This window comes from Arvicanthis niloticus, chromosome 3 (genome assembly GCF_011762505.2).
Source record: "Arvicanthis niloticus isolate mArvNil1 chromosome 3, mArvNil1.pat.X, whole genome shotgun sequence".
Lineage (NCBI taxonomy): Eukaryota > Metazoa > Chordata > Mammalia > Rodentia > Muridae > Arvicanthis > Arvicanthis niloticus.
Genome location: NC_047660.1, coordinates 122,565,102 through 122,592,185, shown reverse-complemented (window position 1 = coordinate 122,592,185; position 27,084 = coordinate 122,565,102). Strand labels below are relative to the sequence as shown.

Here is a 27,084-nt window from a genome sequence, read left to right as displayed (position 1 = left end):
CTCTGGTGTTCTCACACAGGCCAAGGCTGTAGTGTTGGTTGGAATTGCAGTCATCTTTTGCTTTACTAGGAGAGGAGGCAGTTCTAGTCTCACTTGTATGGTTGCCTTGTTATGTAGGCCTTTGCAGAGTTCTCTCACTCTGTGCCAGCCGATATCATCACCTAGAGACAGCAGTCTGAGTAAGAGTAAGAGAGTACCCAAGATAGAAATTATAGTCTTCTTATAACCTAATAGTAGCAGGAGCACATTGTCACTTCTGCCATATTTAGTAGAAGTAAGCTGATAAGTAGAAAGCTGAAGAAGAGATACACAAGGACATGAATCGTAGGAGGCCATCTCAGAGGCCAACAAATCCAATAGAAATATGAAAATAGGCTAGAGTGATGGCACAGCGGTTAAGGGCACTGGCTGCCCTTCCTGTGGACCTGGGTTCAATTCCCAGCACCCACATGGCAGCTCACACTGTCTGTAACTTAAGGTCCAGTAGATCTGACTCCCTCATACAGACATACATGTAGGCCAAACACCAAATGTACATAGGAATAAATAAGTAAATTCTTTTTAAGAAAAGAAATAAAGGGGGCTGGAGAGATGGCTCAGTGGTTAAAGCACTGACTGCTCTTCCAGAGGTCCTGAGTTCAGTTCCCAGCAACCACATGGTGGCTCACAACCATCTGTAATGATATCTGGTGCCCTCTTCTGGTGTGTCTGAAGACAGCAATAGTGTACTCATATACATAGAATAAAAAGATTTATTTAAAAAAAAAAAAGAAAAGAAATAAAATAAAATAAATAATTTAGAAAAGGAAGTAATGGGGCTAAAGAGAAGGGTCAGCAGTTAAAAGCACTTCTGCTCTTGCAGAGCATCCGGGTTCCATTCCCAGCTTCCTTATCAGGCAGCTCACAACCACCCCTAACTACAGGTTCATGGGATCCAGCACCCCTCTGGACTGTGTAGGCACCTGCATTCGTACACAGAAACTCTTATAAGTATCCACACAAGCACATAAATTCATTTTTTTAAGGGAAATTGGGCCTGGAGAGATGGCTTAGTTCCTGCGTGCACTTGTTTGTTGCTCTTGCAGAGGACCAGCACCCACATGATAGCTCATGACCATGAGCTCCAGGGGTCAGATGCCTCTCCTTACCTCTGTGTGCCCAGGCATGACTATGAACACATGCATGCATGCAAGCAAAGCACCCATAGACAGAAAATAAAATCAATATAAAGAAATTTTAAAAGGAAATACAATTTTAAATAGTATTAACTATTAACCAACTGTAACATTTGGTAATTTCAACTTATAAAGTATTTATTCAGCTTTGGCTCAACTTATTTAGTATTATTAAAAATTACATGACTCAGGTAGGTGGTGGCAGTGTAACCCCAGCACTGGGAGACAGAGGCAGTCAAATATCTATGAGTTCAAGACCAGCTTTGTCTCCAGAGCAAATTCCAACAGCTAGGGCTACACAGAAGCCCTGTCTCAAAAACAGACAGACAAATCATTTGTCTCTATGTATCAGCAAATGTGATATTTGTTTGGTAAAGTTGACACAAATTTAAATCTGTCTATCTTGCATTTTTAGTAAGAAATACTGATTATTTTGTTCCATAAGCTTATGTAATTAAAAGTGTATATTTTGAAATTGTCACAGTCACATCTTAAAAATCTATTGAAAATATATAAACACATGAATTACTGTCATTGGTTGGTTTTGGTGCACAGGAAGTCGAGCTGTGGTAATGGAGTGTCAGTATGGACCGAGAAGAAAAGGTTTTCAGTTAAAAAAAATCAGTGAGCAAGAAAGTAGGTCTTGTCATCTCTACAAAGCTACTTGTCCAGCCAGGTAAGCTTATTTTATCTTTTATTATGATTTTTTTATATTAAACTCTTATATTTTTCAATGGCAAAAGCCTTTTTATTAAGTTTAAACATCTCAAAAACATGTACAGTGAATTTTAGGTTTTTCTTTTATTACTGTTTTTTATGTTCCTTATTAAAGCCTGAAATCCCAATGTTTTTTGAGTTATTTGAATATATATGTGCATGAATGCACACATATCGTCTTCTACCCTAAAATGTCAGTAAAGCCCATTAAAATTTTCTTTCCTTGAAGTTAGGTGATAGTTCCCTCTTCTCTCTGACTTCACATTGATTCATTCTTCATCCGAAAGCCTACAGTGAGTATCTAGTGCACAGATATCAAATGGCCGAGCAGTGTCCATGTGGCATGTACTTATCAAACTCTGCTGTTTTCATTCCTAGTGTACTTTCAAAGTGACTTCATAGAGGTATATAAGAACTCTCTCTTTTAAACAGCTATATAATATTCTATTATAATATTCCATTTATAAGCATAAAATTTAATTAACCCTCTACAGATAGATATGTAAGCTATGAGACAATGCAGTTTCTGAGATAGGATCTCATGCTTTCCAGGCTACACACACTCACACACAATGTGATAAAAAATTTAAGGGACTGAAAAGATGGCACTGCAGTTAAGAGCATACTGACTGATCTGAGAATTTGGGTTCAGTTCTCAGCACCAACACAGTGGTTCACAAACACCCATCACTATTGATCTAAAGCCCTCCTCTGACGTCCGCAGCCACATGGTGCACAGCATGCATGCCGGCAAAACACCCATACACATAAAACAATAAAATGTATGTTTAAAATCTAGGGTCTCATGAGACAGCTAGAACGTTTTCATAAATTTGTGCTTAATTGAAAATACAGAGATCCCACTACTCAGGAGGCAGAAGCAGGCAAATCTCTTGAGTTCGAGGCCAGCCTGTTCTACAGAGTGCATTCCAGGATAGCTGGGGCTACACAGAGAAACACTGTCTCAAAGGGGGGGGGGGGGAGGGAGAGAGGGAGAAAGGGAGGGAGGAGGGAGGGAGGAAAGGAAAGGAAGGAGGGAGGGAAATACAAATGTGAAAAAATAACTTTGTCTTTTTAGAAACAGTCTCCCTGCCTATACTAGAACTTGCTATATAGACCAGGCTGGCCTTGAATTCACAAAGATCCTCCTGTCTGGGATTATGGGATTAAAGGCATTGGTCACCACTAATGGTTTAATTATTGGTCATTGTTGGCCAGGTGGTGGTGACACACCTTTAAATCCAGCACTCAGGAGGCAGAAGCAGGAAGCAGGGAGGCAGAACTCACAAATTTCTGTGAGTTCCAGGCCAGCCTGGTCTAGAGAGCAACTTTTAGGACATTCAGGGCTAGAGCTTGTCTTGAGGGAAATAAAATTAAAGGCAATCAGCCTGAAAGAAGGTCCTTGTATTAAAGTAAACCAAATGTGAGGTAATTATGGCTTCCAGTACAATGAAGAAGAGAAAATTTCAGAAAAATATCTATATTTAGATGTTTATATTCAATTCATGATAGTTGTTAAGTTTTCTGAGTATCATGCACTTAATATGTCTTTGATAAGCTCCTGGATACTAAATTACATATTCTCTTGAGCTCTTTATTGATGGTAGATTTTTTTCTTGAGATTATAATAGACAGTTTCTTCTTTGTCTTGTATAAAGGATATACATTAAAAAGGTACAGAAATTTCCTGAATATAGAGTACCTACAGACCCCCAAATTGACAGGAAGATAATCAGAATGGAACAGGAGAAAGCCTTCACCATGCTGAAGAAGAACCTGGTGGATGCCGGTGGTGTTCTTCGGTATGGCGCTCACACAACCCTTTCATTGTCTGATTAGCATCACTAACAAGGACTCTTCCACTTCTGTCTTTTCAGTTATTTCAATAAGGAATGGTTTTATAAGTTAGATACCTCACCAGGATTAAACTTAGTTGCTATTGTATATGTTATTGATTTTATTACCTAAAAATTGTGTATAATGCTAACCATACATTGTTGATTACCATCAGTGAATGTTAAGCCCAAATGAAATTCCATTTTTTGTTCATGTCTTAAATAGAAAGGAATATAGTAGTTCTAGCTTACTGTCCTTTATGTGTCAGTTCAATTGAAGAATTTATTATTGTATAATGATGTCAAATATAAGGAAAACTGTTGCATACTCTTTTATAAAAAGTTAAAATGAAGTCAATAATTAGGTCATTCAATTTTTAAAATGTGTAACTGTAAAATTTTTATTTTTTAAAAAAATTATTAGATTTCTTTATTTTATTTTGTATTTAAGAGTTGTCTGAGAAATATGTATGTGCACCACATGCATATTTGATGCCATTGATGTAGGAAGAGAGCATAAGATCCCCTGTCCCTTGAGTTATAGATAGTGTGAACCACCACATGGGTTCTGGGACTCAAACCTGGGTTCTCTGCAAGAGCAACAAGTGCTCTTAACAGTTGAACTATCTGTCAAGCCCCAAACTATACAGGTTTTAATTAGCTCTATCTTGTTTATATCAGTTTATATCAAACAGAAGTACAGAGGGCCAATGAGATAGCTCAGTGAGGTCAGGACACATGATAAAAGGAAGGAATTGACTCCTTTAAGTTGTTCTCTGACCTCCGCATATGTGTGTATGCATGTGCGTGCACAGACACACACACACACAGACACTTGTACAAAAATATTGCTCAAGCCGGACATGGTGATACACACTTTTAATGCTAGCACTCGAGAGGCAGAGGCTAGTGGATCTCTGAGTTCAAAGCCAGTCTGATCTACATACCAAGTTCCAGGCTGGCCAGAGCTACATAGTGAGACCTCATCTCAAAAAATAAAAACAACAACAATGAAAAGAAAGATTAATTAACACAGTATTCTATCAGATTGATATTTTTTTTAGCAGCAGTCCCTTGCACTACTGTATATGAGACATGTTCATATTTTAGTTGATTCTATTGCTCTTTGGGCCAGCAAGAGTTAAGAATGCTTTGTTTGTTTGTGTGTGTATATCAGTGGCAGTGTCACAGGAGTATGTGTACCATGTGCATCCCTGATACCCACATTAGTTAGAAGAGAACTTTGGATCCCCTCCTGGAACTGGATTTACAGATGATTATAAGCTGGGGATCGAAACCCAACTGAAAGGCCAACAAGTGCTCTTAACTCCTGAGCCATCCCTTTACCCTCATATATGTGTAAATCCTTAGCTCTGGAGTCATAGTGAAATATGAAGTTACCTTTTTTTTTCTTTTTCTTTTTCTTTTTTTTAGTTTTTCAAGACAGAGTTTCTCCGTGTAGCCTTGACTATCATGGAACTCATTCTACTGACCAGGCTGGCCCAGAACTCACATATCCACCTGCCTCTGCCTCTCAAGTGTTGAGATTAAAGGTTTGTGCCACTACTTCCAGAGTAAAGTTATCTTTTTAACTGTGTATAAAGTCAATCTTAGAAGAGTTGAATGTAAGACATTTTATATTTTATTCCACATGGTATGATCATATATGATTTTTTTGCTTAAAATATTATTCCTTTTCTCGATGAATATTAACCTAAGTAATTATGATTCCTACTTTTGTCTAAAATTATCAAATGATTTTAGTATTTAAATTTTAATAATTTTCAATCTATTCTCTTATCAGATGGTATGTGCAGTTACCTACACAACAAGCTCATCAGTATCATGAATCAGAGACTCCTGGTGTCCCTTTGTCACCGTCACCTTTTCCTATGTCTCCTCTTGAAGAGGAGGAAGCTATGGTCAGAGATGAGAACTGTGCATTGCCCTCTCGTCTCCACCCGCAAGTAGCACATAAGATTCAGGAGTTAGTGTCCCAGGGAGTAGGACAAGTGTATGCCGTGAGGAAGCAGCTAAGGTACACCTGTTGCTTACGTAATCACTCTTAACAGGATAGGCGCTTCATAGCAGTTTTCCAGCACAGTGCTATTTGAGGAATAGAGTATGTTCCTTCATCTTACCTATAAATGTTATTTTTCACTAATGTTCGGCAACCCTTCATATAGTCTGTCTTAATATAATTGTAAATACTCATTCATTTGAGATACTACATCTTTGGCACACTGGATTATTTTTGAATGATTAATTTAACTTAATTTAATTAGCTAAAGTCTCACCCTGTAACCCAGACTGGCCTTTAATTCACTATATAACCCAGGGTGACTCCAATTTGCAGCATTCTTTCTATCTCGGCCAACCAAGTGCTGGGATTATAGGTGTAAGCCACTAATTCTGTAATGAATTGAATGATATGATACATATCACACAGAGAGAGAGAGAAACTTGTAGAATCAAAAAGATACTTATTTTAGATTATTTGAAATGAAATAGTATTTTACTTTAAGATAATACAGGGAATTAATATGATCAAAATAGAATATATGCTTGTATGAAGTTCTCAGAAAATCACTTAAAATATTAGGTATTTTAAAAAGATAATAAACTAAACTATTTACTATAACAATATGTAATGTTATACTCAATTATATATATGTTATGTGTCACTACAATATTAATTAAACAAATTATCTTGAGTACCATTAAAGCTAGTCCAAATAACTACAAATAAATGTTTCATTAGGTGAAGAACTATTGAGATTAACTACAAAATAATTATTATAAGGCAATTACTATGTGCATAGCACATATTTGGCCAAAACCTTTAAATATATCATTTCTCAACAGCTTAGTAAAGATGATGCATTTATCCCCATTTTACACATGAGAAGATGGAAATTCAAAGTTGGCAAATAATTGACTTGAAAGGCAGACTGAGAACTGAACTGGGTCTAGTTTCACAGCCTGTGAATTGTTGTGGTGCCTTGCCGTCTAGTTTTATAGCCTGTGTAATGTTGTAATGCCTTGCTCCTTTTAGTTATTGTGTAGTGAAACCTGAAGAACAAAATGAGTACTTATAAAAAGATTTTCTTGAGATTGTGTCTCACTGTGTAGCTCTGGCTAGACTGGAACTCACTATGTAGACCAGGCTGGCCTGGAACTCATAGAGGTCCACTTGCCTCTGCCTCCCTAGTGCTGGGGTCAGAAGTGTACACAGCGGAATCCAGCAGACAATCACTACTTTTTAGTTACTACATAACCTTTATATTTAGAAGCTTTAACATTTATTTTTATCAAGGCCTACAAAACAAAGCTAAAATTTAGTAAGGCCATCCACTGTTTACTAACATTTGGCCAATCTACTTACTTCAAATTATTTATTTATTTACTTTTAATTATTATTTTTTTCAAGATAGGGTTTTTCGTCATATCTCTGGCTGTCCTCAAACTCAGAGATCCTCCTGCAGAGTTCTGGGATTAAAGGCACGTGCTACCACTGCCCAGCTACTTCAAATTATTTAAAAAGAGGCTAAATAAGAAGAAAAGGAATACAACTCTCCAGTTTTATTCCATAAATATACTGCATAAAATACATATGTGTTAAACTGTGATTTATGTATTTATTTTCATATAATTATGTAGTAATGCTACCTTTCACAGAATATCTTACCTTCTTACAATATTCGAACCATCAGATTTCACGTAATATTATTTAAGGTCTTTTGAAGCAGTGTAACACGATGTATACAAATTATGAATCCGCCCATGTTTTCCTACTTGTTAAGTAGGTATCTAACTCAGGGCAGCTTCATCTTCTGCAGTCTTCAGCTCCCTCATCTGGAAAGTGGGATTGATAATTACACCTGGTCACATGATCACAGAAATTGTTAAAGGAAATACCTGTAGTGTGTTCAAAATTGTGCCTGATATGGTAAGGATCTAAAACAAAACTATGTTCAAGATGAGGATTGTGGTTCAAGTTTAATTCATAAAAATGTCAAAGCTCTGTAATATGTGTGCTTTGAGCCAGTAAAACAGCACCTTCCTTTAACCTGTGTGAATTCTATTGCTTTGATAAATGGACACAAATCTAAAGTGGCTTATATGAATTACTTACAGAAATATGAATTATATTTTACAAAAGTTTAATATTGAGAAAGAACCTTTCTTTCAATCTGTAAGTATATCATTACAGTTATATTCTTATTTTATATCTTCCACAGAAAATTTGTGGAAAGAGAACTGTTCAAACCTGATGAGGTACCTGAAAGACATAATTTATCTTATTTTCCAACTGTAAATGATATAAAAAATCATATCCATGAGGTACAGAAATCCTTGAGGACTGGAGATGTGGTATATAACTCAGAGATTATTCCAGCAACGGTATGATCACACCCACTTCTTGTCTCATTAGAGCCTTTCTCAGCTCCTGTTAACACTCTAGGGTCTCTAGCTCCTGTCAGTATTTGGCCTGCTAGAAAGGGCTACTGTTACACCATCTCAATTATTATGATTCAAGAAAATACACTAGGTAATTTTCCAAAATATGAGTACTACAAGTTCTCAGATGATGACTCAATATTTACTACTGTAACAAGGAAGAGAGACAGAGTTCTGATTCTAAATATAATTATTTTATGAGAATTATTTCTTACTTAGTTATTGAGCACATACTGAGTATACCTCCCCCCTCCATTTTTAAAAATAGGTGGTCATGGTTAAGTAGTTCAGGTTCAAATGCACAGAGTTTTGGTGTGAGTTCTGTATGCCATATATGAATATTACTTTTCACTTCATATTTTTATGTCATAGTTTCCCTGTCAACATTAGTAATTTCTGAGACAGTTTCATCATAATTATGTAGTCAGTGACTATATGAGGTAGTGAGTTTGCAGTTAAAAGCTCGGTAGTACTAACCTGAATCTTCCTGACTTCTTACTTTCCAAGTTTTAGAACTCTAACATTTTAAATTTTTACTTACTTTATAAAATATATTGGGGCACAGGAGGCTGGAAGAGGGTGTCAGACCCCCTGAACTTCGAGTTATAGATGATTGTGAGCCACTATTGTGGTTTCTGGGAACTGAACCCAGGTCTTCTGGAAAATCAGTTGGTGCTCTGAACTGTTGAGCTCCGTTTCTCCAGCCCTGGTGCTTGTATATTTCAAATGCTAGAACTGCTGGGATGCTGTGTGTATGTGTGCATGTGTGTCTGTCCAAACTTTAAATTATTGATGTCCTGAATTCAAGAAATAAAATAGATTTGCCATCTACACTTCCTATTTAAATTGTTAATACCTGAATTCGAAAGTCAAGTGGGTAATTACAGAGCAAAGCACAAGGTATAGTATGAAGATAAGATAGGATGTTGGGGAGGGAGGGGGCTCTGTAAAATGTTTGCCTCTCAAACATGATTATCTAAGTGTGATTCCTCAGAACCCACCTAAAAATTTATGGTAGGTGTGAACTTATAATGCTAGTGTGAGGGGGTGGAGCTGGCTGACTGGTCAATCTAGCCAAAGTGGTAAGCTCCAGGCCAAGGGAAGATTCCATCTCAAAGGAAATAAACTCAGTGTTCCCTCTGGCATTCATATGCATGTGCACATGTGCACGCACGCACACACACACACACACACACACACACACACACACACAGTAAAAAAGGAAAATAGAGCTGACTAATTGGCTATATGGTAAAGGTACTTGACACCTATCCTGATTACCTGGGTTTGATCAGAGCCCACAAGGTAGAAAGAAAGAACTGATTTCCAGAAGTTGTCCTTTGATTTCTACATGTATGCTAAGGCATGTAAGCGGACACACACACACACATAAAATAAGTAAATAAAAGTAAACTTTAAAGAAAATACAGTTGCATTAATGTTTTAAGATTATTTTCAGTATAACAACTGGGTTTTCACTGAAACAAATATTCTCCTTTCAGCTTCAGTGGACTACAGATAGTGGGAATGTTCTCAGAGAGACTGTGACAGTTACATTTGCAGAAGGTATGTTATTTTGGATATTTTTGGGTTTTTTTGTATTTTTGTTTTTCAAGACAGGGTTTCTCTATGTAGTCCTAGAACTTACTGTAGACCAGGCTGGTCTCAAACTAAGAAATCCACCTGCCTCTGTCTTCCAAATACTGAGTTTAAAGGCATGTGCCACCACCACTTGGTTTATTTTAAATATTTTATAACATAAAAATCAATTAATGTTATATCTGGAAAGAACTTTTGATATCTCACATAATGAAATTGTTTTTGTTTTTCATGTGTACATGTATTTATGCATGTGTGAAGGCCAGGGATTAATGGCATTTGTCTTCCCCCGTTACTCTTTTTTTTTTTTTTTTCTTTCTTTCTTTGAGACAGGGTTTATGGCCAAACCTGGAGCTCCTGTCTGAGCTGGTCAGAAAGTTTCTGGGGCCTACCTGCCTTCTCCACTCCACTAGTGCAGGGGTTGTAGACTCTGTCCTAGGAAGTTATGATGGTCTGACAGGTTCTAGAAACAGTGAAGTAGATAGATATGTGGTCTATTTGTTTGTGGGTGTGTCTGTGTTTCTGTGTGTATTTTGGTTTTTGCTTCTTTGTTGTTGATTTGAAGTGGTCTCATTGTGTCCCCAGGCTGATCTGGACTATTTTAGGCTGGTCTCAAACTCATAATAGTCCTCCTTTGTTAGCCTCAGAAGTACTCGAAAGTACAAGCGTGAGATACCATGCCAGGCTAGTTTGGGGTTATGCATTAATTAATTAATGGCCTGGAACTCACCAGGCCTCTACTAATAGAGATCTACCTGCTTCTGCCTCCCATGTGCCACCATGCCTGGCTATATGTTTGTAGATTGATATTTGGTTTGTTTGTTTTCAGACAGAATGTCAAGTAGTCCAGTCTATCCTGAAACTCACTTCTATAACCAGGAATTACCTTGTACTACTGATCCTCCTGTGTCCCCTCCAGAGTTCAGGAACTATATGCATTTGCCACCCTTGCCTAGCTTACTGATGCTTATTTGAAGTCTTTTATAAACCTTTGACTTTGTCTTCTCTTCTATTCTGATTCTAATAGTAATGATTGTCATAAAGTTCAAGAAAATAATTTGTCTATCTCTTGTTTAATTTAGGAAATTTATTAGGAGAACCAATTACCAGCAAAATGGGGACAAGTCAGACACAGACTTCTTTGTCTCCAGAGCCACTTCCCTTGCTTTCCCCACTTTCTTCATTTCAGCCCAAAATATTTACACACTTACAGGTAGGTACCCCATTAAATAGATAAATCTAGGGATCTCTTTTTCCAAGACTATTTTCTATGGATTTCAGATAATTGTTCTGAAATTACAATAATGGCCATATATTTCTTCATTATTAATTTTCCAATCCTTTGTGATTTGATGTACAATGGTAACTTAGGTAATATGTTTTAAAATTTTGAGAGATGAGAGACTATGAATACTTTGTTGTGCTACATTTACATTTTCCTTGGTCCTTGTTTCTGTCCTTGTAGACTATTTGTTAGTAATTACATACCTTTTTTTTTTGTCAAAATATTATCCTACAAGAATGTCTTATTAGGACATTCTTATTAATAGGCTGGCAAGCCAAGGATGAGTAAGATTCTGCACAGAGCCTTACCAACCTAAGACAGAAGAAGTACATTGCTTTTGATAATGCATATTCCACGATGAATAAGGAAGGCATTCTTGGCAGAATGACCTAAGACAGGCTTAGTCTTATTTATGAAATAAAAAATGGGGAGAGGTGGAGAGCTTTTGGAGCTGCTTGGCAAGAATCTGACATTGGCCAAGGACAAGGAAATAATTTCAGGCAGAAATCTAAATCTTAGGCTAGAACAAAGGAGTAGGCTTCAGACATGAAAATGACTTGGGGCTAGGAAAGGGAAATAGGCTCAGATATTTTGGTCATCCTGGTAAGCCCTTAGAAATAGTGATCATGGGAGTGTTCATGGAACTTTGTTTATTGCCTTGCTTGTTCTTTGATTATTTGTGTTTATTGTCTTGCTTGTTCCTTGACTATTTGCATCTATTATATTGCTAGTTCCTCAACATAGAACTGACCTTAATACATGCATATAATTAAAATGGTATAAAAGCAAAAAGGAGGAGGAGGGATGGGATAGGGAGATTATGTGGGGGACAGGGGGAAAGGGGATAACATCTGAAATATAAATAAATAAAATATCCAATAATAAAAAAATAAAGACAGGAAGGTAAAAATAAAAACAAAAGAATGTTATATTAGTAAATCCAAACATTGTGATAAACTCTTTTCTCTTTGAAAGGCTTTGAAGTTACAGCCAAGACTCTCCTCTCCTGATGGATCACAAGATTTGGTATCAGTAAATAGCCATCCATCCTCCAGTCCTTCCAGCCTTGTGGATTCAGTAGGAAATGCTGAAGTGAATAACCACTCTCTACTGCTTGGTCAGAGTCAAAACCTCGGAACAGATACATGCCTAACCCAGAACAACAGCACTGCCTCTTCCATGGGCAGTCTCCCAGAGTCAGGTCAGAGTCTAGTTGCAATGGATCAGCTGGTGGAAGGTGAAGATGCTGAAGATGCAGGGAATTCAGAAGGAAGTATAAATAGGACTCTGTTGGGAGATGTACAAACCGTTCCAATACAAATCATAGACAGCCATCCAGCTCTTAGTAAGTGACCATCAATTTACAATTCTTCTTAACCTTTTATAACCTAGGATCACTACATCAAATAAAAGAAAAACCAGTCTTTTCTACCCAGAGGGTTTATAACATTGTATAATTCAAACAAAATTATGAGAAAAAACTGAGATTTCACTAACTTAATATTTTTTCTTATTTTGTCTAATTATTTAATCCCAATGAAATTTTCATTGTTTATCCCAGCATTTAGAAGGCTTAGGCAAAAGGATTCCAAATTCAAGGACACCCTGGGCTACAAAACAAGTCCCAAACCAGCCTAAGCAACTTAGCAAGATCATGTGTCAAAAAGAGGATTGAGGTAGTAGAGTGCTTCACTCCATAGTAGGCCCGTACAGACAAGAAGGAAAGGAGCTGAGGAGGGAAATTATTCATTTATTTTTAATTTTTTTTTTTTTTTATTTTTTGATACAGGATCTCACTATGTAGCTCTGACTATGCTGGAACTTACTATATAGACAAGGCTGGCCTCAAACTCACAGAGATCTGCCTGCCTCTGCCTTTCATTGTTGGAATTAAAGCATGTGTTATCACTACCTAGCCTGTATTTATTTATTTTATCAGGCATAAAAGTGTTTTGCCTGTGTGTGTATGTGCACTACATGTATGCCTGGTACCCAGTGGGGTAAAATAGGGTATTGGATCTCCTACAACTAGAGTTACAGATGGTGGTAAACTACCATGTGGGTGCTGGGCACTGAAGATACCCAGATACTCTGAGCCATCTCCCCAGCCCCACAACTCATTTGTGAGTGCTGGTGCACTTCTGTGGGAAGAGATACATATGCATTTTGCTTTGAAGTATAACAGTCTTCACAGAAATTATTCTTAGAACATATATTTGCCTCTATCTTAATCATTCCTCTTTTGGTAAATAAAAATGTGAATACTTCATTCTAGATAGAGTTAAAGTCTTTTAAATTTTTGGGAAACATACTTGTAAGAAAATTGCTGGACCAGTACTCAAAGGCAGAGGCAGAAGGATCTCTGAGTTCCACGACAGCCAGGGCTTGGATAGGAATACACAGAGAAATCTTGTCTCGAAAAACCAAAAAAGAACAAACAAAAGGACACCAAAAAAATTTACCAGAGAACTTTTATAACTACAGAGTAACTTTATAGATGAAGACAAAAATGAATATATGAAAATTTATTGTCATAACTCCATGAGAAAGTTAGCTATATTCCCATTCTACAGATAGGGAAACCAAGGCTCAGATAAGTTAAATACTTGCCTAATGTTCATGTTTAATGAGTGATAGAGGTGGGAACTATGCCCAGGCATTCTTGCCTTCTAAAGCTTTGTTTCTAACATGCTCTCACCCTCTGTGGTGTCACATGGGCTTTCTGAAAGCATGAATCCAAATAGCTTTCAAAGAAACCCCTTTTAGTCCAAATCTGTTTGCTTTATCTAGTGAGATCAATCTGAGGGGGTCACTTCACCAGACATGAGCTCTTGGGGTCATTCAAATCCATCTTCTGTGGGTCCCCTTGACTGTGATTGAACTTGAGTATGCTTGTATCTTACCGTACTGGATGTGTTCAGCACAGTCCCTCTAACCTCTGCTTTCTAAGAGCAGCTAAAGAGTGGAGATTCTTATTAAAGTACAGTGAAGTTTTGAGGTTGAGTATGATGGTGCGTGTACTCGATCTCTGAGTTCAAGGCCAACAGTCTACATAGTGAGACCCTGTCTCAAAAACAAAACAAACAAACAGATGAAGCGTTGCACTGGCCAGTTGACAGGCAGCGTTACTGCTGGTCCTCCAGTGCTGGCTATGTGGTTACAATCACAGTATATTTGCATTTACTTTATATATTTTTAAAGATAAAGTCTCCGGTAGATCAGGCTGGCCTCATGTTGGCTGTGTTACTAGGGATGGCCTTGAATTCCTGTTCCTCCATCTCATTGCTCTAGTGCTGTGACCACAGGCATATGACACTGTGCCTGGCTTTAAATGTACATAATTGTAAAGACCACAATGCTGTAAAACACTTTCTAACCCTTCTGATTTTTTGTTTGTTTGTTTTAAAGTTGAAGAAAATCTAGAAGATACTCTGTCCATGAACCAAGTTAAACAAGAACCCAACGAGCCAACACCGTCTTTAGAAGCAAAAACTTTCCTGGACTGTAAAAAAGTATCTGCTACATAAATATTTTAAGTTTTTTAGAATTTACAGCTCTGGCCCCTCTGATGTCTTAAAAGGTGGAGCTTGTCAGAGATGGTGTGTCAATCCCTGGCCCAGAGTGGATGACGGGCAGTTTTTGACTTAGAACTCTAATATTTGTTGCCAATTCTATATTTGTATTTCCTTTAAGAAATAATTTATTTTGTATTCCTATAATTTTTTTATTACCCAGTAAGGCAAATATTTTAAAAGATCATCTGAAGTTATCCACAGTGATTTAGTATGAATGCAAATAGTTATACCCAGTTTTGGTTCTTACAAGACAGAAAAGACCAACAATAAAAGCAGTATATGAGTGCATGTGTAGGTGTGTCAGAAAATTTAAAGTTGTGAGAAGAGTTTTGATGAACCAATAGGCGAGCAAATATCCATCATCTGTTTACTTGAAAAGATAGAGCAGTAGGTTTCTGTGGCAGCACAGCGCTCCTGTCACACCCCTCAGCACTGCATTTCCAGTCTGTCCTGGGCTTATATCTTTAACTGTGAACAGATGTTATTAAAAGTCATCTGTCAGAAATTTCAGTGTAAGTATTGGTAAGTATTGAAAAGTTGAATTAATCAGATAAGTAACACAAATGTATGTGACATGTATTTTATATAGGATTAAGGTAAATATCTACCTAGGAATAGAAACATGAAAAAATTCAGAGAATTGGGGAAATGTTAGAATTCCCTACTGTTTACAGATCATTTGGGGGAACTTTTGATGGTAGCAAAATTTTTGTTGTTTTTTTTTTTTTTAAGATTCAATTTTGACTAGAAAATAATTTAAGCCGGGCGGTGGTGGCGCACGCCTGTAATCCCAGCACTTGGGAGGCAAAGGCAGGTGGATTTCTGAGTTCGAGGCCAGCCTGGTCTACAGAGTGAGTTCCAGGACAGCCAGGGCTACACAGAGAAACCCTGTCTCGAGAAAACAAAAAACAAAAAAAACAAAACAAAACAAACAAAAAAAATTTAAATAGTATTTACATTTTTTTGTACTAGGGTTCTTACTGAATTGATAGTATTATGATTTATATATTTCAAGGTAAGTATATATAGCTTAAAATTTTGAAACTTAAAAATGTCTGATATGATATTTGCTCATTAAATAAGTATATTTATACATAATACCAAATAACTAGTAATCCCTATGTTCATTATGAACTTGTTTTTATGGAAGATTGACTAGGTAGAAATTTCAAATGTAACTATCATGAAATTAACCTAGCTGAATGTAGTGGTACACACCTGTAATCCCAGCATTGAGGAGGTAGAGGAATTAGATTGTAAATTCAAATTAGCCTAGGCTACATAGCAAGACCTTACTAAGAAGGAAATAAGGAACCACCTAGAAGATCCTTTTTCTGAAGATTCATTTTTGAGTTATTTAAATTTTTATTTTTAAAAATAAGAATTTTAAATGGATATTAAAGTTTAATATTCAGAGCACAAACAATATAATTTGATATTTGACCTTAATACTTTACATAGATTGACTTTCCTAAAGTGTAATTTCCCATTATTATTCACTTTGCTTTTAGGTACATGACCTGTACCTAAAGATAAAGCACAGTTATTTTAAAGTAGGCAGAACTCTAAAATTGGTTATCTTTACATCTATATCCTAGTCAATATAAAGCTTATTATATCTTATTGAAAGCAAAGTTTATATATAATTATATGTATGATTGTTAGTAGGAACTGCTTTTTTTTTTTTTTAAGAAAGACCTAAAGATACCTGTTACCAGTATTTATAGCAGCAGGCTACTAAACCCAAATATATTATACTAAGTTTAATTCAATTCGTATTTACTTCAAAACCTAGGTTCTCTTAGTCTGTGTGCACTTAAGAGGAATAAGATCAATTAGTATATAGTTTAGGACTGTATTATGGGTAATACTCTTTGATTATCTGTGTTACAGAAACTTTCAAGAACAGATATGTTTTCATCTTCCAATAATGATTATGGTTTATTACTAAATATTTTACTCACTGAGCAGTATTCTCTTGGAGACATTTCTTTTTCATTTGGATTGCTAAGGAGAAATGCTGTTAAGAAACAAACCCGTCATTTCTGGTGAGGAGAGAAAGAGCAAAGGGTCCAGCATTTACTGTGTAACCTGGAACAAACACAATGAAAATGTGTTTCTGTCACTTCCCTCCATCAGGCTAGTGGCAGACACCTTTTTTTCCAGTAGATCTCTTGTGAGCTCCAGGGTAGCCTGGCCTACACAGTGATGTCAGGATAACCAGAGCCACATAGTAAGACCCAGGAAGAAAAGAAAAAACATATTTCTGTCACTTCATTCTGTTTGAATGGGTCTTCTGTTAATATTTTTTATCATGAGAACAGAAAGTTACAATTTTTCCCATAAACAAAAAGAAAACAGAAAACTGAATACTTAAATCCCTAATTGTATATTCTTGCTTTTTTAGGTAGAAACTGGAACTATTAATATTTTTGTGTATTTAAATAAGTAGTTCTTAAAAATGGTATCTAAATGAGTTTAAAAATTCCTTTGTCTTCTAACTAATGTGTAGTCACACACGTCAGTGTTGGCTAAAGGTGCTTGGCATCAGTTCTGAGAACTGTGTTTACATATGTAAATATTCAGTTCTTTACAAAAGTGCCAGATCTTAAACACAAGTGTATAGAAATGTCAGCATCTGTATCTGGCCTCCTCTTAACAACTCCACAGCAAAATTTGACAATACCCTTTGGTTCATGTATTACAAGATGTAGTATCTGTAGTGGAAAGCTGGACATTTAAAATAAGCAGTTAGAAATTCATAATCAAAAAAATGAAAAAAAGAAATTCATAATCATAGCCTGGCTTGTTTCTTTGTAGTTTACATGTTCCAAACCTCCAAGTAAACTTTGTATATTCACCAGGAAATTATAGATGAACAACCACAGGAAACTTTCCCCCAGTAGTGATTTTCTATGTAAGCAGCCAATGTACTTAAAAAGCTCTAACATCTAATGCAAAGTGAATGTTTCCTAGCATCACAGATGTGATAGGAGACATAAGGTTTGGGATCCGGTCCTGCATTGAGTTTGTAGTTTTAAGCCCCAGTTCGTGCTTTATCTTGTTTATATCCTGTCAAACTATATACTTAATCATGTGGGTATGATATAGTGTTTACTTTATACCAAGTTTGTAAAAAGATTTTAAAATATGTATGTATATATTGTAACTTGATGTACAGTGTTCTTATTATAATGTAATTTTTTTATTAAAAATTCAGTTTTTTCTTATGTTTTAGTTTTTGAAAATATGCTTTTCTTGGAGATAATGAAAAATTTTTCTTTTCAATAAGATGGTTATAAATGTTTTAGTATCTGAGATTTTTGACTAGAGATTTATAGCAGTTTGAAGCCTGATAGTTTTTAAGGATTAACAACCATTAGCATATACATATATGCTATGTGCACGCACACACACGCACACACACACACACACACACATACACACATACACGCGCGCGCGCGCCTTGATGGGTAAAGATTCAAGTGCAATGACCTGAGTTTAATCCCCTAAAACAGATGTGAAGGTGGAAGAAAGCCAGCTCCACAGAGTTGTCCTTTGACCTCATACATGCATACCCACACAGTGTTAATTTACAAAACAGAAATTTTCATACCAACAGTATGGCGCAGCGTGTAAAGCCACTTGCCATTAAGCCTGATCACAGGGGTTTAGATCCCCTGGGCCTACAAGGAAGGAAAGTACTGACTGCTTCTGGTTGTCCTCTGATAACCTCTAGCCATGAGTGACGTGGGACTTATACACCTACATACATGGGTAATAAATACATAAATGTTACCAAATTTTAATAGAACAGTATGTATGAAAACATACAAGTAATTTTTGACTCTACATTTGGTACAATGATATTTCAAGTACTGCTTCTTTTTTTTTTTCTTTGAGTGATAACAGGATTGTGATTTAAAAAAGAAAAGATCATTAACCTTTTCCCCTCTTTTTTGATTTTTCTACTCTGCCTTATCTTTAGAACAACAGAAAAGTCTGTGTTTGGGATGTGTCTCCATTGATCAAGTATTTACCATAGTATGAGGATTGGAGTTCAGCTCCCATACTCAGCACACACATACACATACACACACACACAAACACACACACACACGCCATACATACAATAATAAATTAATTTGAAAAAACAACAAAAGGAAGAAGGTCTAATACAGAGCATGCATAAAAAGTGAAGATGATTTTAGGAGAGGAGCCTTGGAAGGTGTCTGTGTGGACAATTGAGTTGTCAGTATGATTCTCCAGCCAGCCCTGCTGGACTAAGAGTTTGGGATTTATTTATGTTAATAAACTTAGTACTAGGCAGTATATATTTTTCTCCAATCAGATTAACAGTAACAGGACTTGCTGAGAGCTAGATAGTTTTACTTGTTGGATATAAAATAATTAGTGAGATTTTATCCTACTCATGGAGAGGCACAGTGTAGACAAACAGATAAACAATCATCTACTCCCTAGAGACTCTCTAGCAACAGCCAATCAGGATTAGTCTGATACTCCAGGTGTACTTTCAGACCGTTTGTGATTGTTCATGGTTTTGCTTCAGAGCCCCCACCTGTCTGCTTACAATAGCCATTCAATTAGATGCTTGCCGTTTCCTATAACACCTTGTCCTGCTGAGGGCCCCAGGCTTCACCCTCCTGCCCTGCTGTGTCAGTGTCAGCAAGTGAGCCTAAGCAGCTTGAATAAAGTAGTGGGATTGTGTGGGATTGGCTCCTTGTTGGTCTTTGGGATTCCTGAACTCTTCCTGAGCAGCACAAACCACCATGGAAAATAGCTTTAGTGGCTTCTGAGTACTTATGTGAACTACATAAAACCTCCCTTAGGTGTTCCTGCATGAGAGCCTAAGGGAGTGTTTTCTGTACTTCGTGTGAGTACTCAGAGAATTCTATCTTTCTCTTTCTCCTCTTTCCTTCTTTCTTTCTTGTCCAGTGACAGGGGAGTGAAAGGGAAAGGGATAAAGGGGGGGGGGGGTGGGGGTGGGAAGAACACACAAGGTAGCTAAATCCAGCTACAGATCAAAGTTGTTGAGGTCCAAGCTCGAGTTCCTGTTCGGGCGCCAAAATAATGTTAGGGTCCACACTAGCCCCACATTGGGGCGGCCAAAATAAATGTTGCAGTCCAGGCAAAATGTTGAGGCCCCGGGCCAACCCACGTTTGGGCGGCCACTGTATCCCGGCCCAAGCTGCCGCTCCGGTCTGCCGGTCGGGGTTCAGCAAGAGCGAGGGGTGAGGGCAGACTCAAAGAATGGAGACCAGACAGGGTGTGATTCAATCCCGTTTATTCTTCAGTCTCTCTTCCTCTAAGTGTCTCCTGTCTGATTCTCCCTCTATAGTCGGTCTCTACTGTCTGCCTCTGCCTTTTATATGTCTTACTTCTAAGCCACGCCTCTAAGTTACACCTTTAATCATGCCCTTAGGTCTTGTCTCTAACTCTGATCTCTATACTTCTAAGTCATACTCTTAAGTCACACACCTTTAATCTTACACACCTTTAATCTCACACACCTTTAATCTCACGCACCTTTAATCTCACGCACCTTTAATCTCAAGGTATCTAAACCAAGATTATCAGAGCGTGCTCAGCTGTTGTAGGCTATTGTAATCCAAGTCTCATGTCAGGGTATATGGCTCAAGATGGCTGCAAAGCTGATAGCCGCTTTCTGCTAAAAGTCGGCCCCCAACACAAAGTATTTATTGCAACTAGATTTTATTATATATTAACAATTCATGTGATCAAAATCCACTATAACAAGAAAATTTTTTCTTGTCACTTTAGAAAATTCAGGTAAGGTACTCTGGGACCTTCATTAATATAGAAATCTGTTATTAATGTATTTCTTCCAAACTCTTATCAGCATTTAAATTTTATTTTCAAATCACCTAGACTTCTGAGAGCCTTTGTGACAAAGCATTTAGTTTTAGAAATGCTAAAAAAAAAAAAAAAAAAAAAAAAAGATGTATTAAACATAGGACAATAGTCAAGAGAGAATGGCCCTGGACTAATAAGATTTCATATGCAGGTATTCAGGTATTTAGAACACAAAGCAGCATTCCATGTCATTCACACATGTGTGGTGGCATGCTTTGGAGTTCAGATCTTTATTACTTTGAAAATAATTTATAATATAAAAAGATGTTGAATTTTTTACATACTTTTATTGCATCTATTAAGATTTATTACTTAATTATAACAAATATATATAATAATTATATACAATAATTATATTATTATAAGTGTGGTAATTCTGTAGTTGGTTTTATTGTAGAAACACATGGGCTGATGTTTTTAATGGTTAGGGTAGTGTATATTTGTTCCATTTGAAGTTTCTCCAAGGTATACACAAAGTGGTTTTTGAGATTCTACAAATCCTATGTATAAGCAAAGGTACAGAGAAAATGTTAACCCACCAGGAGAGAATAAAACCTCTATCACAATTTTTGAGCCACATTTGAAGTAGGCTTTATTAAATACCAGCTGGATGCTGAACACTGGCAAGGTCCATACCTGGGATTCTCAGAATGGCTACAAAGTATGTTAGTCCTGTGCTTATTAAAGGTAGAATCTATAAGGCTACCGACTTCCCACCTTCATCCAATCAGGGGCAAGCATACATGCTGACTTGCTTCTTGCTATGTTCCTCCCACCATGATCAAGCACATTCTATGCACTTGGGACAACCAACCTGGTTTACAGAGGTGAAAACATTTGGCTTGTTATATGAACAACAGCCACCAACGTTGTAGGAAATTATCTGTCCTTGAGAAGGTGAGGTTTGCAGGTTTATCTGTTCTTGGGCAAGTGGAGCTTACAGGTCAGAGGTATCTTTGTTTTATAGATCTCTTAAACACAGTAATTACAACTTAAAACATAACTTTAGACCCAATGAAAATACCGAACCAGACTGCTCCATAGACAGAATAATTTGTTGAGGATCAAACTGCCAAGGCCATCTCTGGTGGGTGGAGATTGGGGACTGAGCAGAAAGAACTGCAGAACCGTGGAAAAGCAAGTAGATTTTATAAGACAGTCAGCAGGGTGGGGCTCTGACTGGATATGGGCTGTTCAGATTGACTTGGGAACTAGGTGCCCCTGCCTGAGGTAGTTGACGTTTATGACCTGGTTAAGGGAGGTTCCTGGAGGATTAGGGAATTTTTCTATTGAAGAGAAAGCACCTTAGCTGCTTTTCTAGTAAACAAACCTTTTGGCTTGTCACCAGCATTGTCTTCTTGGACCTGACACTTAGGTTTCCTATTTAGTGCCAAACCACTCTGCAAACCTATCTTACCCGTTTACACGCTCATTAACTTGCATGTGACAAGTCCAATCTTGTTTTTTAAATAGTACTAGCAGGACTTTGTTTTATAAGTAAGTACATACTTGTTTCCATGTATGAGTTTTCTAAGAAGACAAAAAAATAAAAACAAAAACAAAACAACAAAAAACCAAAAAATCCTCTTGCCACTTAATTGGGATGGTGCCAACATACAAAAGGACCCACACAAGTCCAACTTATCAAGTCAATTAGTTTATTACTTTCAGAGAGTGGCAGCTTCACTTGCTGAAGCCAATGAAGCCCTTTTCACTTACCAAGCTCTGATCTTAGACTCTAAGGCTATTCAGCAGTGTCTTAGTAAGGCTTCTCTAAAGGTACGAACAATTGAATGTGCATGTACACACACACACACACACACACACACACTCACACACATGCACATACACTTAGTAGAATGGTCTGTAGGCAGTGATTTGAGTAACCCAACAATAGCTATCTCAAGCCAAGAATTCAGTAGTGGGGATGGGTCAGCAGTCCCAATCTAAGGAGCTGTTAGTCTTCAGTGTGCATTGGAATCCTGAAGAAGTGAATTCTAGTATCTACTATCAGTAGAGAAATTCATAAGCTACAGAATAGATGAACTTTCCTTAAAGACAAACAGGCAAAATGAAAAGCTTTCTTCTTGGGCTGGAGAGATGGCTCAGAGGTTAAGAACACTGGCTGCTTGCTCTTCCAGAGGTCCTGAGTTCAATTCCCAGCAACCACATGGTGGCTCACAACCATCTGTAATGGGATCTGATGCCCTCTTCTGGTGTGTCTGAAGATAACAACAGTGTACTCATATAAATGAAATCAATAAATCTAAAAAAAAAAAAAAAAAGAAAAAAGAAAAGCTTTCTTCTTTTCATGTCATCTCACATGGGCAGCCACTAGAAGGCATGGTCCAGATTTAGGGTGAATCTTCCCACCCCAAATGATCCAGATTTCAGGTGGATCTTTCACCCTTAAATGATACAATCAAAAAAATTCATCCCAGATGTGCTCAGATGCTTGGGTTTTGTTTGTTTGTTTTGTTTGCTTGTTTTTTTTAAGTTGGTTCCAGATGTAATCAAGTTGACAACCAAAATTAGCCATCCCAAGCACCCAGCAGAGGGCAGAAGCAAACCAGGCCTAAAATGGAATTGTATGTTGGGGATCATGCCATCTTCAACTTAGCAGGAAAAAAAAAACTATTATAGTGCAACCCAATGCCCCTTTGCTCCCTGTCTGCCCACCAGTATCTTTCTTTTTCCACCCATCCCTCTACTTTCATGTCATGTACGATTTTATGTGCCTATATAGAATCTAGAATACACAATCAAGAGGAAATGAGCAATATATGTCTTTCTGGAATCTTGAGGGTCTCAGTGAAACACTGTCAGACCACAGGGAGGAAGGATGGTTTCATATTGCTGTGGCTTGAATTAGCTTCAACAGAATAACAGGCTGCTGCCAGGTCACTTTATTTACCTAGAATTTGGAGGGCAACTATGTTGGGGGATGTTTTTGTGTATTGTGTATCCAAATGTTGATTTCTGTACCCAGAGATCTGGTTGCAGTCCTGACTTTGGTATTGTCATTATGAAGCATCTCCTCACTTAGTATTTTGTAAATCATTGTTCTCCATTACCTTCCAGTTGTTTAAAGAAAAAGCTGAGCAGTTAATAGCTGGGCAGGAGAGAAAAGGGCAAGACTTCTGGCCCAGAGAGAGTGAGAGAGGGTCTCTCCTGTCATTATTCAGAGCAAGGGTAGGGATAGAAAAGCCCATATTTTTACACAACTATCCCTGAACAGTTTTTCTTATTGTTTGCTTGAGAATGAACCCAGGGCTTGTTTGTACTCAGCACACACTTTTACCGTTAGAGTATACCCTTTGCCCTTCTTAATCTTTGTTTTTGGTTTTTCAACACAGGGTTTCACTGTGTATCTCTGGCTGTCCTGGAACTCACTCTGTGGACCAGCCTGTCCTCTCAAATTCAGTGATCTGTTATCTTTTGCCTCCCTGAGGACTGGAATTCAAAGCCAACCAACCAACCAACCAACCAACCAACCAAAACAAACAAACAAAAAGAAAAAGACAAAAAAACAAAACTTTAAAGAAATGGGAAATAGGCAGTAGCTTACAGGGCTTGGAGAGAGAGAGAAATGAAGGATTATTACTAAGTGTTACTAAGTGGTTATCAAGTGTAGTTGTTTGAATGAGAATAGCCTGTATAGGCACATATGTTTGTATGTTTGGTTCCCAGTTGGTGGACTATTTAGGAAGGAGGCATGGCCTTGTTGATAGAGGTGTGTCACATGGGGTGGGCTTTGAGGTTTCAAAAGCTTCCATCATAGTCTCTCTTCCTCTCTCCCCCTCACTCTCTCCCACATCCCCTCTCTGCTGCCTTTGATCAGGGTGTAAAGCTCTGAGCTTCTGCTCCAGGGACATGCCTGCCTACAATCATGCTTTCCGCTACAATGATCATGGACTAACTCTCTGAAACTGTAAGCAAGCCATAATCCCCAGTTGTTAAATGTTTTCTTTTGAAAGCTGCTTCAGTCACAGTGTCTCATCACAGCAATAGAATAATAACTAAGACAAAGTTTCCGTCAGATGAAATACACAGTCGTGACAGTTGTAAACATAGTAAATGCCACTGAATGGCATATTGTTTTTAAATGGACATACGGAATTATGGCTGCCCTTTGAGAGAGCAAGCTTCAATTTCCAGCACCCGTAAGATAACTCACAACTGTCTGCAACTTAGTTCCCAAGGATCTGATACAGTCTTCTGCTCTTCAAAGGTTCCCAGACAGACAAAACACTAAGATACACCAAGTGAGAAAGTAATTTTTTAAATGGACATGGTAAAAACTGGTCATAAACAGCAAAGTTTGTTTTATATTTTATCACAATAATAAGAAAAAATAAAAATCTTTCTTTATGGTGAAATTCTGAAGGTGTCATCCTTTTGGGGTTGGTCTTGTGTACTGTTGTATTCAGATGCTGACTTCAGTGTCCCAAGATCAGGTCTGAGACATGGGCATTGTATTGATAAATGTACTGTAAAGAATGCTCCCCAATAATCTCTGATTGGACAATAAAACACTAGAGCCTGTGACTAGGCAAGAGAGGAAAGGACTTGAGATCAAGTAGGAAGTCTCAGGTAGGGACCACAAGGAGAAAGAGAAAGATAGAGGAAGAAGGAGGCCTCTGAGAGGCAGGATAGACGAAAGCATGGACCACTAACATGTGTCCAAGAGAAAACTGCCCTGTGGACACACATGGAGCAGGGCAAATACAGCAAGACTCATTGGGCAAATAACACAGGACCTATGGCTGGGATGTAGGCTAAAATAGCTCAGAACCTGCCCAGGCTAGGGTAACAGCTTGTTAATAAAAATACCATGTTTCTGTGTCTTTTATTCAGGAGTTATACTGGCTACAGAGGGGCACACTTCCCCCAATAAAATTATTTCTATATCATGTCTTGGAACTTGTGTAATTTACCATTGCAAAATACAGTTGAATTTCTGCATTAGAATTTTCTGAATGGGGCAAAGCTTCTTATTTTTTTTATATAGTATCAGTTAACACTTTGGGGTGGGGTGTGCCCATGTATGCATACCCATGCTACGGTGTGACTGTGGAGGTCAGAGGACAACTCATGGGGGTTAGTTCCCTTCTTCAACTGTGGCTTTTGAGGTTCTGACCAGACTTGGGTTGTCAGGCTTGCTTGGCAAGCACTTTTACCCACTGAGCATACCAGTCCGGTCCAAGCATTCAGTGACCATTGTGTATTAGTCCCCTTTTTATAGTATCTCACCTCTGTCCTGAATTATTTGATCATAAATGTATGGGTCTTCTAATCTGTATTCTTCTGTTCCATAGCTCTATTAATTCAGCAATTACCCACAAGCGTTGATCTTTTTGAAGATCACTTTGGTTGATTTAGGCTATTTGCTTGTTTCCACCTCTTATATATAAAGATCATTTGTTTTGCGTTTTTTTGTGCACATTTTGAATCACCTTTTCTACCTCTGGCATTCACCCAAAATTTGTGTTGTTGTCTGAGACAAGGTCTCATATAGCCCAGGCTGATCTTAGACTCTCTGTGTAGCTGAGGATGTCCTCAAACTTCTCATCCTCCTCCTTCTACCTCATGAGTGCTAGAATTACAGGTGTATGCCGTCACATCTATCTTATGTGATTCTAGAGATTAAATCCTGGACTTAATGTATGCTAGACAGGGCTTCTCTGTGTAACCCGGGCTGTCCTTGAATTCACTTTGTAGACCAGGCTGGCCTCAAACTTATAGAGATCTGCCTGCTTCTGCCTCTCAAGTGTTGGGATTAAAGGCATGTACCACCAATGCTAGGCATATATTATTTTTTTAACTGGGATAAAATTTACTCTATAAATAAAGTAGAAGAGAGGCAATATTTTAAAAATGTTAACCTATGTACCTTGTATACTAGAATGGCCAGCAGTAGATCTCTAGTGGCTTGCAGGCTGGAAGGCTGTTTAGGTAAGCAGGGCAGTGAGCAGTAGAAACACCCACCTTCATGATTACTTTTAGAGCACATTCACCAGGATGAACTTGTGGGAACTATGGAGACTCTTGGAGCTGACTGGGCAAAGCCTGCTGAAGGATGAGACATCATCTATTTCCAGTGCTGGGGATGCAACTGGACCCACAGGCAATAACGCAGGCTAGGTCTTCACCTTCCTCCTACTGCCGCTGTAATGAACAAATGGAGGACCCACCAAACTGTACACTACAGGCTTGGCGTACAGTCCTAGGAGGTAGAATGCCAATAGCTGGATTTAGCCAAGAATGTTCTGCAGGACAAGGGTAGTTCAGTCCTTGGTGATGAAATCAGAGACTGCTCATGGAGAAACAAAAAGTGGATGGTTTCAGGATGAGACCAAACAGACATTGGCTCTCATACAGGTCTCCTACATGTACTTCATGGAAGACAAGCATGACAAGTTGCTTGCCTCCCTCTGAGAAAGCCAAGTAGAAAAGAAGGTTACTCCTTTGTGCTGTAAGAAGCTGAGGATTTCTGTAGGGTCATCCTGACAATGGTGTAGCTAAACTCTGTTCAGTATTTG

General features: G+C 37.8%; 1 protein-coding gene across 4 annotated transcripts in view; it reads left to right on the top strand.

Moving 5' to 3' along the window:
- The window catches only part of Carf (calcium responsive transcription factor), a 50,357-nt gene extending 32,480 nt beyond the window's left edge, over positions 1-17,877 (top strand). For 3 of the 4 annotated variants that reach the window (XM_034497587.2, XM_076931830.1, XM_076931831.1), the window contains 8 exons: positions 1,731-1,851; positions 3,551-3,694; positions 5,532-5,765; positions 7,969-8,131; positions 9,691-9,754; positions 10,870-11,000; positions 12,048-12,417; positions 14,481-16,335. In XM_034497587.2, the coding sequence (XP_034353478.1) occupies positions 1,731-1,851; positions 3,551-3,694; positions 5,532-5,765; positions 7,969-8,131; positions 9,691-9,754; positions 10,870-11,000; positions 12,048-12,417; positions 14,481-14,599 (1,346 nt within the window). In that variant the 3' untranslated portion in view covers positions 14,600-16,335. Of the gene's footprint in view, positions 1-1,730; positions 1,852-3,550; positions 3,695-5,531; positions 5,766-7,968; positions 8,132-9,690; positions 9,755-10,869; positions 11,001-12,047; positions 12,418-14,480 lie in introns of all 4 variants that reach the window. The other variant, XM_034497585.2, reaches the window with a different exon arrangement.
- The last annotated feature ends 9,207 nt before the right edge of the window (positions 17,878-27,084 follow it).